Source organism: Dromiciops gliroides, chromosome 4, assembly GCF_019393635.1.
Source record: "Dromiciops gliroides isolate mDroGli1 chromosome 4, mDroGli1.pri, whole genome shotgun sequence".
Taxonomy (NCBI): Eukaryota; Metazoa; Chordata; class Mammalia; order Microbiotheria; family Microbiotheriidae; genus Dromiciops; species Dromiciops gliroides.
Window position 1 is genome coordinate 418781140 of NC_057864.1, and position 13788 is coordinate 418794927.

The 13788-nt window shown below is 44.9% G+C and overlaps 1 protein-coding gene across 1 annotated transcript in view; it reads right to left on the reverse strand.

The window, feature by feature from the left end:
• CNN3 (calponin 3) overlaps nt 1-13125 on the reverse strand; it is a 36160-nt gene extending 23035 nt beyond the window's left edge. The window contains exon 1 of the mRNA XM_044005345.1: nt 12811-13125. Coding sequence (XP_043861280.1) covers nt 12811-12867 — 57 coding nt within the window. The 5' untranslated portion in view covers nt 12868-13125. The remainder of the gene's footprint in view (nt 1-12810) is intronic.
• Between the last annotated feature and the right edge of the window lie 663 nt (nt 13126-13788).

Consider the following 13788-nt stretch of genomic DNA (forward strand, 5'->3'; position numbering starts at 1 on the left):
CAAATTATGATCAAACCCCAACCCCTCACCTCTCCAGACTCTCCTCTTCCTGTTAAACTCTGGTCCCATTTTGTCCATCAAAGAATGAAAAGGCTTTTAGTAAGTACTTACTATGTGGTCTTCACTGGGGACACAAACAGAAGCTGCTCTAATTGGGGGAGACAAGACATAAGAGTACATCTGTATTCTCTGGTTTGTTTTTAAACCAGGTATGGCTGCGGCACATACTACACCTCTCTGGTGCCACAGGTGAGAATTATTATCTCAGGAAACAGGCTAAAACCAGGCTGAGGGTAACCAACAGGCCTCAAAAGCCCATTGGTGTTAGGGGGATGTCTACCCCGGGCATGTGGAGACTTGCCATGGGGGAGGTGGGCAAATGAGAGCAATTTGTTCCAATGGCGATGAAGGTGGCTGAATTAGGTGCTGTGGAGTGCTCAGAGATTGGTTAGGCGTCACTGATGTCAAAGTCACCCATCCCCTGTATCCCGGGCCATCCCCAGTCACCCTGACTTTTGTCCTGCTGTTGGACTTACCTCTGCCTCACTTAAATCTAATTTATGCACAAGTCATCACTCTCTGGCCTGTATATAAATACTATCAGACAAATTACATAGGATGTCTATGCACATTCTTCATCCACGTGGTCTTTCCTTTGCAGATGGACAAGTCTGACTCCTTGGAGTGATTGCAGATCTCTTCCAGAGAAGACTACAATGATCTGGGGCTTGACCAAATCAGCACAATATCATCTGTAAATAGGAACATCTGTAGAATCTCACCATCGACAGGTGATCTCTCTTCAACATAGACTATTGTACCCTCTCCATCACAGTGGCGAATGCCTTTGTTAAGCATATAACATTTGCACAACTATTAAATAGCACAACATAATGTTTTGCAAGATTGAACATGTATAACTTATATCAAACTGCTTACTGTCTCAGCAAGGGGAGAGATGAGGAAGGGAGAGAATTAAAAACTCAAATTTAAAAAAAAAACAGTGTTAAAAGTCGTCTTTACATTTAACTGGGGGAAAATCTATACATTTTTTAAAAAAGGCTTTTAGTAAGTGCTTACTATGTGGTCTTTCAGGAATCATGGAGAGATGCCAGAAGAATTAAATTAAAAGATGGATTCTGGAAACTATCGACTATTCCACTTAACACCAATTACTGGTAAAATTCTGGGACAAATTAGTAAAAAGGTGGTTGTTTTTGAGTGCTTAAAAAGGGAAGCACTAAACATGAGGAACAATCACAGGTTTACTCAAAACAAGTCATATAAAGTAACTTCGTGTTGTAGTAATGTGTGCTGCATTCTAATACAAATAGAGCTCGATGAATGTTTATGCCCAAAGAATATCAATTACTCAATTCATCATTTCAACCTGGAAAGAGGGCCTTAGTCACATGCCACAGTCTTTGGACAAGTTAACAAATTGTTAAACACAAAATTTGAGAGGAACATAAAGATCTACGCATAGATAGGAGAAAACTTGTCAGACATCAGTAGTTCATATGAGAATGGTCAGAGGAATGGGTCAGGTTGGTGAGAGGTCCAGAACTATATCCCATGAATAACAGTTTAAGAAACTGTAGATGCTTATTAAGAAAAAGACTGCAGGGGTGTGAATATTAGCAATCTCCACATTTTTGAAGGGATGTCAGTTTGATACTTAACTACTATGAAAGGGAGTAGAATTCTCTTTCCCAGTGCCATCTGCCTTGGCCTTCCTCCTGCCTTATCTTCCTCGTCCAACATCCCTGCCCTGTGGTCATTGCCAAGTTGTTTCATCAGGGCAGAGGAGGCCCCAGTAGGTCTGAAAACTGCCCTACAAAAATCACTGATGCCAGCCTGCCCCTGACCATACAAGAAAATGAGATACCTGGCTTGATGAAACTGAGGGGTGTCCCTCAGCCTCCAAGCTGAGGGAAGTCACCAGGATTGCTGGCTGCCCCATGTGATCATGAAGATAGCTGTCCTAGTTGAGATGCCAAGGTACGAGGGTCCAATTGCACCATTTTCTCCATCCAGAACCCTTCGGTAGTTGCCAATGCCAAAAGCGGCATTCTGGTGTCTGCTTGCAAGGAGAACTCCCTGGTGCATCAAGTAGACCCTCTACTTTAAAGAGGGGCTTCCATCTAACATGAGCCTCCAGGTCTCACCAAGCCAGATATCTCACTCTCCACTCTGTACAGGGGCTGCCTCATAAAGCAGCAAACTTCCTCATTACAGGAAAGCAGAAAAGAGAGGCTAGGGTTTTTGTTTTGTTTTGTTTTTTTTAAATGACAAACAGGGTTTTTATCCCAAATTCTTAAAAAAAAAAAAAGCAACTGGCAAGAGACAGACCTTTCTTTCATTTTACAGAGAAACACATAAAAGATATCATTGCTGTGCCACGGAAAGGGCCTAATCTTATAAACTGAGCCACTGAATTTGTTGCTAATAAGGAGCCTCCATGTCAACCACACCCCCAGAAAAAAATCCAACTAAGTGGCATTTTAAAAAAAGATGTTGCGAACAGGATTCTCATTCAGTTACTGGTTAGATGAGAAGCTTTCTTCTAGGTGAATGAAGATACATTTATTAAGTGCACATCCTCTGTGCCAAGCACTACACTAAGCTCTGGCACATCTTCAAGTACCTTTGGCCAGAGGGGGTGGGGGGGTGGAAGACGACCCCTCTGGGGCTTCAGCCACAGGGAGCAGCAGGATGGATGTTCCTGTCACATGACCAGTCTACTTTGGGGATAGATTTTGCCTCAATTCCTGTCCACAGAATCCGAGGTCAGAGGCTTTCTTTTCCTTTTAAAATAGTCAGCACAGTACCTGGCACATACTAAGTGCTCAACAAAAGCTTTTTTCATTAGTTCATTCACCAAAAATAACAGATAATAATCCACAGCCTACCTCAGGCTCACCCAGCTCCTACTTCTCCTTTCTTGTTTAGGAAGAGGGGTATTCTGACAGGCTGAAGAATGAGGCAGACTTCCAGACCCCTAGAAAGCCTGTACCAATGCCCAGAGGATCAAAGAGAAGGAATCTCAAATACAAGGAACAAGTACTGGTCCAGTGGGGGTGGAACGGAGGCAGTAAAGTCAAACAAGCCTGGAAAGGGGAGATGGTGCCGGAGGCATCTCCAGTGTTCCCCAAGGCTCCCTAGGAGTCACTTTGGGTCTGTTACTACATGGTCAAACCTGCCCCTTAGTGAGAAAGATTCTAAAGGACAGCTGAGAAAGGGGACAGGCTTGAAGCAGGCAGGAAAAAATCAGGAGGCTATCTAATAGACTGGAGAGTGGAAAGGAAGGTCTGAATGAGGGAACAAAAGGGCAAATGAGAAAAGGCCCCTGCGGCAGGCTCACCAAGCGTGGAGGCGCTGTGTGGGAGGCGCTGTGTGAAGTCCTGGGGGTACAAAGAACAGTAAGGCAGCCCCTGCCTCTCTAACAAGAGGAGACAACAGAGAGGACATCCCAGCTGCAGCAGTCCTGAAGGGGCAGCAGCCAAGCAGGCAGCAAGACAGATTTTCTTGTTCCAATGGATAAAAACCATCCACTTGTGTTGAACTGAAGACAACTGTGGTAGTGAGAATTCTCATTTCTTACGGGCAACTAGAGGAGAGGGGAGAATCAAGGCCTGGAAGGACGGGTAAGACCATCCGAAAAACACGAACAGATAATTCCCAAAAACCACGTGGCCTGCAGGCCTTACAGTTCTACCACACACCCATCAGACCGGCGAAGATGATGAAAAAAGGGGAGTAATAATCACTGGAACGGAACTGAGAGGAGATGCAGCTCTAATGGCCGAGTTGGGAACCATTCTGGAAGAATCTGGAAGTCTAGCCCAAAAGTCACTAAAGCCAGGAGCGGCCAACCAGGGCCCATAGGCCAAGGCCAGCAGCCTGGTTTTGTACAGCTCCTGAGCAAAGGGGTTTCTTGACATTTTAAACATGAAGTGTTACTGTTCCTTAAAAGTTCAAAGGCCCTTCTTACTTAGGGAGCTGGCCCTTACAGAACAAACGCCGCCCATTTGGGCCTGCTCAGCACCAGGCTATGGGCAGCTAGGTGTCATCAGTAGATACTAGTGTCAGACTTGGAGTCAGGAAAACTCACTTCCTCGAGTTCAAGTTTGGCCCCAGCCACTTATTGCGTGACCCTGGGCAAATCATTTAATCCCATTTGCCTCCATTCCTCATCTGTAAAATGAACTGGAGATGGCAAGCCACTCCAGTATCTATGCCAAGAAAGCCCCAAATGGGGTGACGGGGACTTAGACACGACTGACCATGCCTTCTGATTCGTTAACACTATGAGACATATACCCCCAGAAGATCAAAGACGGCAGGCAAATGCAATTTCAAAGGACCAGTAAATACAAAAAATATTTCCAGTAATGGCTGTTGTTATAGCAAAGAATTGGAAAGAAAGTATGTTTTCATTTGGGGAAGGCTGGAAATATTTCAATGAATTATCAATGTGATCACCAAACTCCAGAAGACTGATGACGAAGCGTGCTGCATTCCTCTTGGTAAAGTGGGAACGTGGGAGTGCAAATGAGAAACCATTCTCAGAACCACCAACAGAAAGCACATATGCTGGGCCTTGGAGATAAGTGACCTCACCACAGCCCTCATTCTATGTAATTTCCATTGGTCAAGATGATTTGGGCTTATTTCTTCATGCCAATGAAGTGAGAAAGAAAAGACCCAAATGTCCCTAACCCTAATCTCACGTAAAAATGGGATCACCTACACACACACCCCTAGTGGCTTTCAAACAATGCAAGAGGTTACAGGCCCAAAGGGCTACATAGTGTGGAAAGTGGAGGCAGGAGATAGGGATTCTAAAAGAACAATAAGTATCCCTTTCTAGATAGAGATAGGGATTGGACCTTTTTAAACGGTACAGAGAACTCCTGGATGAGGAAGCTCCTACCAATGCATGCCTGCCCCTTTTCCACAGTGAGTCTTCGAGAACAGCTCAGAGCATGGAGAGGGAGACTAGCCAAGGACACAGCCAGTAGATGTCAGTCAAAACTTGAACCCAGATCTTCCTGGATTCAAGGGCAGGTCTATCCTCTGTGATGGAGGGGAAAATGTGGAAGACTAGAGAAGGATGTGCCCTGGGTCTTATTTCTTTATCCCTTCATCATACCTGGGACAGAGTAGGTACTAAAACACTTTTTAACCCTACATAAAAAGGGCCTGGAAATGCCAATAAAATTTCTCTTTAATATTTAAAACAATTAACCACTGTATCCCCTTCCCCTCTTCATTAAATTAAAATTTTTTAAATGCAGAGGCAGAATTCTAAGGTTTTAAGTGAAGGAAAACAAAGACCTAAAGCCTTAACCAATCAGTCAACAGTTGTTTTCACGAGATCTGGGACCACCATCTCTAATCTGTCTTTGTATCCTCAGCACAGTCCCTGGCACATAGCAGATGCCTAATACTTTTTGACTTCATCAGAGAGGCAATAGGGAGCCACTGGAGGTTGTATTGAGCAGGGGAGTAATATGATCAGTTCTGTACTTAGAGGTAAAATCATTTTGGCAGTTGGTCAGTGACTATCAGAGGAGACAAAGAGACAGTTTTTGAACAAAGAAATAAAATCAATAAATACATAGGGAAAAATGTCCCAAATCACTACTAGATAAATGCAAATTAAAGCAACCCATGGTTCCACCTCACATCCATAAGACTGACAAACCTGACAAAAAGAAACCAAACCAACAAATGCTAGTGAGACTGTAAAAAAAACCCTAGAGGTCATATTGGTGGAGCTGTGAATTGGTCCAGACATTCTGGGGGAAGGGTAGAAGAGGGAACAAGTGAAATAGCACTTCAATTAACAGTTGCTGGGGGGAACAAAAAAATCAAGATATAGTCTTGAATCGATGCCAGTTGTTATGAGAAAACAAAAGTAGGAGGTATGGTCCTCCCGTCTGAGGAGTTTATTCAGTTATAAAGAGAACAAAACTAAAACCAGAGAAAGAAAAGTGACTTGGATTTCTAGAAATATTTGGATGTGTGTGTAGATAGAGATAGATAGATATACAGATATATATATATGAATGAGAGAGAGATGTAGATATAGATATAGATGGATATCTATATATCTGTAGGGCATGTGATTAAATCCCTTTCATTTAATAGCTAGAAATTACATGAAACTGTCAAAGTTGCCCAATGCTTTCCATATACCACTTCGTTTTATTCTATGTCTTGGGAGGTAAGTGCTATTGTTATCTCCATTTTACAGATAAGAAAACTGAAGCTGAAAAAGGTTGTGAATGGCCCAAGGTTACACCGGTCTTCCTGACTCTAGGTCCAGTGCAACATCCACTACAGTCACCTAGCTCTCACAGATGTTTAGACTTGAGGGTCCAGGACAATTTCCCTGCCATTTTCTAATCAAACTACCTCTACTCAGACCTGCATCTTCATCTCACTTTGCCTCTGAATCTAGACTCTACTCTTAGATCCTGGGCTCTCATAGGCAACCTGCTATTGCTGCTGAGAGCCAGGGTTCCACATCTCTAACTCCGTTTCTCCTCTTGCTTGTTCCCATTTTATGGATTCTAAGCTTCTAGAGAACAAGACCTAGCTTTCTTGGTAGGAGCAGCTGTATCTCCAGCACTTAGCACTATGCCTGGTACACAGTAAGCTCTTAATAAATGTTTTATCATTCACTCATTCAAATCCTCTTACTACATCTTCTTGAATTTGATATTGTTCTGTACAAGTAGTCCTGGGAAGGAAAGCCAGACTACTGAGCCAAATCGTATGTAAGGGATCACAGGAGACTTTATTACCCCAAATCACTGACAATCCAGAATTCTACATATTAACTGAGAAGACCTAAAGAAGGCCTTAATGGACTGAGAGGTTCTTGACCTGGGGTCTGTGACCCAAGAGGGCTAGATTTCAGGTCTGTGAATTTGAATTTTTTAAAATGCACTTTTACTTTCCCCAAGATCCAACTGAAATTTAGCATTTCCTTCCTCCATTAAAAAAAAAAAAGTTGTTCTCAGAAGTCCATAAGTTTCAGCTGACTGCCCATGGTATCAACAACCCAAAAGATAAAGATCATTTCATCTTTTACCATAGTTGTTTGCATGTCGTCTCCCAAAAGAGAGCGTGAGCTCCTTGAGGGCAGGGTTTGCCTTTTACCTTTCTTCGTATCCAGGGCACTCAGAACCTAATGCAGTAGGTGCTTAATTAATGCTAGTCCATGGAACTTTATCATAGAGGCAAGAAGCAGCAGAATTTCATTTTAAAGCTATATTGATTTAAGCAACTATGCTGCTAACCAACTCTCATATGCAACCACTCAAACGGAATTTGACCTTTTACAACGAACAGCTGAAGTAATTTACTCTTTTAATTCATTCTTTATCCCTAAGCACCTAAATGAGTACAACTGGTAGGTCCTGTGGAAATGACCTGGGTTCTGCCTTCAAGACTGAAGTCTCACCTACTTCTCCAAGTTGCAAAGTACATGAATTTCTGGAAAGCATAAAAGTTGTTCTGTTGGCTTGGCATTGCCTTTACAGTGGCACCAGGGACACTGCAGAATAGCCCAACTGTACCTCAAATATTAGAGACGTAGCACCAGATTGCACACATTTCAAAACGTGGAATGTGGAGTTGCCCAAACTTTTTGAAGCAATTCCTATTTTGTCTTTACTCGAAGTGATGAGCGTGCAAAATCCTATTTGTCTCCACTGCCCCTCTGAAGATTTCTGTTCTTGTACATGGGGGTTTGGTGAACAAATCCAAGATTTTACTCTCTATCCCCATTGGTATTTTAGAGACTTGGTTCATACCCCAGAACTTAAGTTCTTTTGAGGAATTCGCTTGTATCTTTATGCCCCAGGACCTCGTACAAAGCCTAGCACCTAGCAGGTGATGAAAAAATGTTTAATTCAATTACTGAATTCAGGCTTCAGGCTTCAGATTCACAACTGTTTTTCATCTGTCTACACAAAACTACTCAACTCTCATATGTAACAATGTTCTCTTTTCAAAGCAAGCTCCCTCAAATTTCAGACTTTCTGACCAAAAAGTGATATCAATACTTTAAGGATCTGTAATTTCATTAGTGTAGGTTAGTCTCCCACTAACCCCACCCCTAAATAATGATCACAATTCCTTTACTTTTTAAAGGGTCCTCTTCATTAATTTCTGAGTAAAAAAAAAAACTCATCTTGTTGTGTCCATCCTAGTAATGAGTGTCTCCCAAATGGCTAGACTTGGCCCTCAAATCTGGAGTTCAGACTCAGTCTTTCCAGCATGGTAGAGCCTAGCAGAGCTTCCCAGCAGGAGGCCAAAGCCGCAGGAGACACTGCATGGAGATTGCTAGAAAGTGGAAAGTTCACGCCATATGCAAGCTGCAGAAACAGGCTGTTTTAACCTGGAGAAGACATCTTGAGGTGGACATGACAGCTGTTAGAATTCTTGGTACCTAAAGAACTAGAAACAACGGGGAGAGGTTGTGAAGAGATCAATTTAAGGCTTCCTAACAACCAGAGCTCTCCCAAAGTGGAATGAGCTGCTTTGGGATGCTGTGAATTTCTCTTCACTTGAGGTCTTCTAGGAAAGGATGCCAACCATGGGGGGAGCTTCACTAAGGTCCAACTGTGCAAATCCTTAGATCTGTGACTCCTCTCATATGGAAGAGGGATAAGACTTTTTTCTGCTTGGCCCCATTATTAGGGGCCATGAGTGAAAGTTGCCAAGCTTCAGGCTTGAAAGACAATTTCCCAACCAGTAAAGCAGTCCAACAAGTAGGAGGTAGATGACTATTTTTCAGATATGCTATAGAAAGAATTCCTATTCAGGTACAGACTGGACTAGAGGACACTGAGGACCCTGCCAATGCTCATATTCTATAATCCTATTTTATCAATTAAGAAGCAGCACTTGGGCATAGTAGATATAATATGAGACGAAGTCAGGAAGACCCAAGCTCAGGTCCTGCTTTAGACACTAATTAGTTTTGTGACCGTGAGGAAGTTATTTTAAACTTTCTCAGTTTCCTCATCTGTAAAATGGACATAATTATAGCATATATTTCACAAGTTAGTAATAGATCAAATGAGATAATAGCACTTTCTATGTCATTTACATAGGACCTATATTAATTTTAGCTATTATTAAACTATACATACCACTTGGTATTTAAAGCTTCTTTAAATGGTGACTTTTATGCACCCAATGACCAATTAGGAAAGGACAGGAACTTCCCCATTATTCTGCAAAGTATAGCAGTCATTCATTGCCAAGAAAAATAAGCCATTTGAAGGACTGCCAAAATTATTTGTACTTCATATATGTAGAAAGCTATACAAAAGCCTGAGACATTATTGCTGCCTGCCAAGAGTAGTCATCACCTCCAGATTCATGAATCTATAGCTATTAATTTACATGAATCAGAAAAAAAGTATCAAAATGTTTTAAAATGTTACCCCACAACCCCAAAGCAAACAGACATTTGAAGTGCCGTTCCAAAATCTAACACCTACACAATGGGGATAGGAATGGAAGGAGGGGGAAGAGAGATTTTCATTTCAAAAGCAGGTCTATATAATAGTAACACTGTTGTTGTTTTTAACTGCCATAGTTTATTGGGATTATTTCCTAAAAATAAATGATGCACATTACCAATAAGGGTATAGAAACTTGGTTCTTGGAGAAGTCAATCACATATATATTTCACATATTATAATCTATCTATAACACAGAAGAAACAGAACTTGCCAAAATTCATTAGGCTAAAAAAAAAATGACAGAGTTCGGCTGATCTTTGTTTCTAGATGAAGGGCATTAATTTTTTTTTTTTTTGCTGAGAAGCAGTTCCTACTGGTGGATGATATGGTGGTAGCTGCTATCAAGTAATCAGTGGACTTCCTCAACGTCAACCATGAATACTCAAGAGACTGACTTTACAATCTATGTTAAAAAAAACCCCAATGAATAAAAAATTACTATTGCCCAGACCAGTGGTGTCAAACAAAAAAGGAGGGGACCCCTAGCCCCCATTTGATTTAGAAAACCACATAGTAACTTATCTATGTTCCATTCTATTTTTGTTGATTTTGTTAATTATTTCCCAATTACGTTTTAATCTGGTTCAGGCTGCACTTAGTTGTACTGAGGCCCATGTGGCTGACACCTCTGGTCCAGACTCCAACATATATGAGGAGTCTGTAGAGTTAATAGATCAACATAAATATCTGGGACAGGCACTTCAGATGGTCAATTACTTGCCACAAATATGTGGAAATAAGTAGACTGGCTGTTTTTGAAATTGTGAAGAGCTTTAGACAATCCCAACTTACTCTCCAGTGCAATGATTTAAAAAACAAAACCAACCCACATTTTAAACATGTTCTCCCCAGCAATGTCATATGGTTGTGAATCTTGGAATACCACATTCTTTAAAAATCACAATTCCAAGTAACCCAAAGAGCAACTGAAGTAAGCAGACTTCAACCTTGTTCCCAGAGATGATCTCCCCAAACTCAGAAAACAGAAGATCAGAAAAGAAGGCAGGCTGGTAAGGTGAGAAGAGAAGAAAGGAGCATAACAAATGGCCACAATGAGTACAGCACTGGTACTCATGAAATGTAAAACTATCCAGAGGAATGCCTCCAAGCACGGGTGGATCCTCTGGAGGGCTCATGGGAGAAACCGGACAAGAACTGAATAGGAAGAGAAGATAAAAATGAGATGACTTCTGAGAGAGAGAGAGAGAGAGAGAGAGAGAGAGAGAGAGAGAGAGAGAGAGAGAGAGAGAGAGAGAAGTTCCACCTTAATGAGATCACAGAATTACTACCCAAGTCCTAAGGCGTAACTAGTTGGGGTTAAAACAAAACAAAACTCCAAGCCTTTAAAAAGGTACATTTATTGTTGCTTTTCCGGCTATCCCAACTGGCATTCCAAAATAAGGATCCTACTGAATGTCTTCAGTACCTTCTCAAGTCCCACATAAGGATAATGAATAGCTATAGATTCATCAATCTGGGGGTGATGACTACTCTTGACAGACTATAAAATTTATACCACCCCTACAATTTAGTTTCTAACAATCTTCTATATCCAAACTGCTCATCTTCTTTCTTTTATTTCAACCAAAATATTTTAACTATATTAAAACGTGTTTCAGTCCCTGAAGTGAAATTATATATATGTACACCTATATATTACACACACCCGACAGTAGTATACTGCATTTACCTAATACACATATAATGTACACATATACATAAGTCACTTAGTTTAAATAGATAGCTGAAAATTAAAATTAAACCAAAAGTGAGGCAAGATAAGCATTTTCTTAAGTCGCTTGGGGAGTAAGGGGAGGGAAAGCAAGCAGAGGAGTCTGTCTCCCTTGGGAGACAGCAATATTTCTCTATAATTAGCACCAGTTCAATAATACACCCCAGTGCTAGCTGTATGTAGCTATGTGTAACATAAGGAAGGCTATCCTTAAAAACACTATGCAGTCAGGTGAATTCAGTGGCAATCCTGAAATGCTTCGGTTCCCAGGAGGTTAATGGAAATTGAAGTACTGCAGCCCAGCTTTGTGGCTCTCTTTTGGCTGCAACAGCAGAAAGGAGAGACAATGAGCATTCTGTGCACGGATTCGCTCCGATTGGTCGGTTTCTTCCCCCCCCAGAAGCCCCTGATGTAATGTGCTTGGAATGTAGGGAGGGAGGAAGGAAGAAGGGGATTTAGGGAAGGGGAGGAGGAAACTCCTCTCATCTTTTTCCCCCAACCAAAAGAACTCAGAGGGCAAATACCCCCATACCCAGTACCAGGCAAGACACAGCAACTGGTGCAGCAGAAGATGAAAGATAAAGGCGCTATCAGTAAAGCCCAAACACTCAAATCCACACCCAAGCCCATTATTACTGGGGACTTTAAAAAAGGGCAACAAAAGATAGTCAGGCGAGTAAAGTACAAAAGCGACTGCAAACTTGGCTGCACGTTATACAAGTTCCCAAGTCTGCAGCCAAATCCACTTCCCAGCGGGCGCTCGGCTCCTCCGGCCAGGACAGCGGCCGTGACCAGCTAGCCTGGCCATTGTATCCCGGAGCGCCACCTTCGCCAGCTCCTGCGCTGGGAGAAAAGGGGAGCTGCGCGGGGGCTGGAACAAACCAAGCCGAGCGAGCCAAGCGCGCAGCATCCCACCCTCCCTCCCTCCCTCCCCCGGTCTGGGAGGGAACAATAAGGGACCTGGGATTTAGCCACGTAGCCGCCCAGATTCACCACTGCCGCGGGTCGAGGGGATGAGGAGGTGGGAGGGGAGGGAGGAAGGAAGGAAGGAAGGAAGGAGGGAACGAGGAGGGAGGGAAAAGTGGCCGGTCGGCCAGCAATCAGCCGATCAAGGAGACGGCTCCGAGAGGGAGGGAGGAAGGGGCGTCCACCCCAGCTCGACGTTGGCTAGACCCAGTCCCAGGCGAGCCCTCCTTCGCCTTCGGCGCCCCCCACCCCATCCCGCAAACGCAAAAGTAAATGGTCCAAGGTTTGGAAGGGGTGGGGGGCGTTCTGCCAAGGGGTGGCAAGCACGGCGGTTCTGCCCCCGGCTCTCGACCAGATGCCTCAAGTCCCCCCGCCGGCTCCGCTGCGCAGGGAACAAAGCCGGAGTGGGAGGAGACCAATAGGGGGGATCACGCAGAGGGACTCTGCCCGTCCGTCCATCGGTCTCTCCCCAGCAACTGGGGCACCCCACCCAGCCCAGCCGGAGGCGAGGACGGCCGCCGCCTGCTCCGACCTATCCCGGGCCAAACAGACCGCATTTACCTTGTTCTTAACTTCAGCTGAGAGCCCGTACGAAGGGCCCTTGTTGAAGTGGGTCATGGCGTTCGTGGCTCGAGTCCGGTCCCGCGTGTCAGTGTCCACGGCAGTTGATCCTGCCTCCCTCGCTGGGCCCCCGACGGCGGCGGCAGCAACTGCTTAGGATGCTCCGCGTGGCGTCCCGAGAGACGGCGCAGAAGCGGCGGCCCTCAGAGACAGAGGCAGGCCCGGGCCCTGGGACTGGGCTGGCTAGACGGTGGCCCGCAGAACGTTCTAGTCCGGGATACGGATTCCCCTGCACCACCCGCGCCGCGGCTCCCCGCAAACTGCCCCCCGCCCCTCTTCCCGAAGCCTTTAGGGATTGGCCGAGGAGGCCGACCAATGGGGAAGCTCCTCCTCCCCGCCTTGTCTTTCCGAGGGGGGCAATCCTGGCCAATGAAAAAACCGGGAGGGAAGTTACAGCCCTTCCCCCTCCGCTTCCCCCCTCCCCCAGCCCGGAGATGTTCGGGCCACCTCGTGCCCCCGGGCCGGGCCGGGCGGGGTCGGTGGCTCCTCCTCTGGGCGGAGTCCGGGCGAAGGAAGGAGAGTGGGGGGCCTGGGGTGGGGCTGCTCTGGGAGTCGGTCCCCTCGCCTCAGCCGAAACCTGGAGGTAACGTCAACGGCCTGGCATCCACCGCCACCCCCGGCCGGGATTTGGGAGCCTGTCGGCCCGCTCCCCCTGCCCCCCCCCACCCCGACGGTCCAGACCAGATGGCCACCCGACCTGCCCTCTAGTGCCCTGCGCTGAAGAGGAGGCCTGGCCTCCCGGGGGTCACCTGGGCTCACCTGGATCTGGGGGTGGGTTCGCCGGGGTACAAAGTGAAGATACAAACTTGGGGTTCCCTCGAGGTCCAGGCCTCCGAATGTAGTAAGAAAAAGTCCGATGAGAACGAAGCAGGAGAAAGAAATTCAGGGCATGTGCATCTATCTTTGCACCTACTCTGT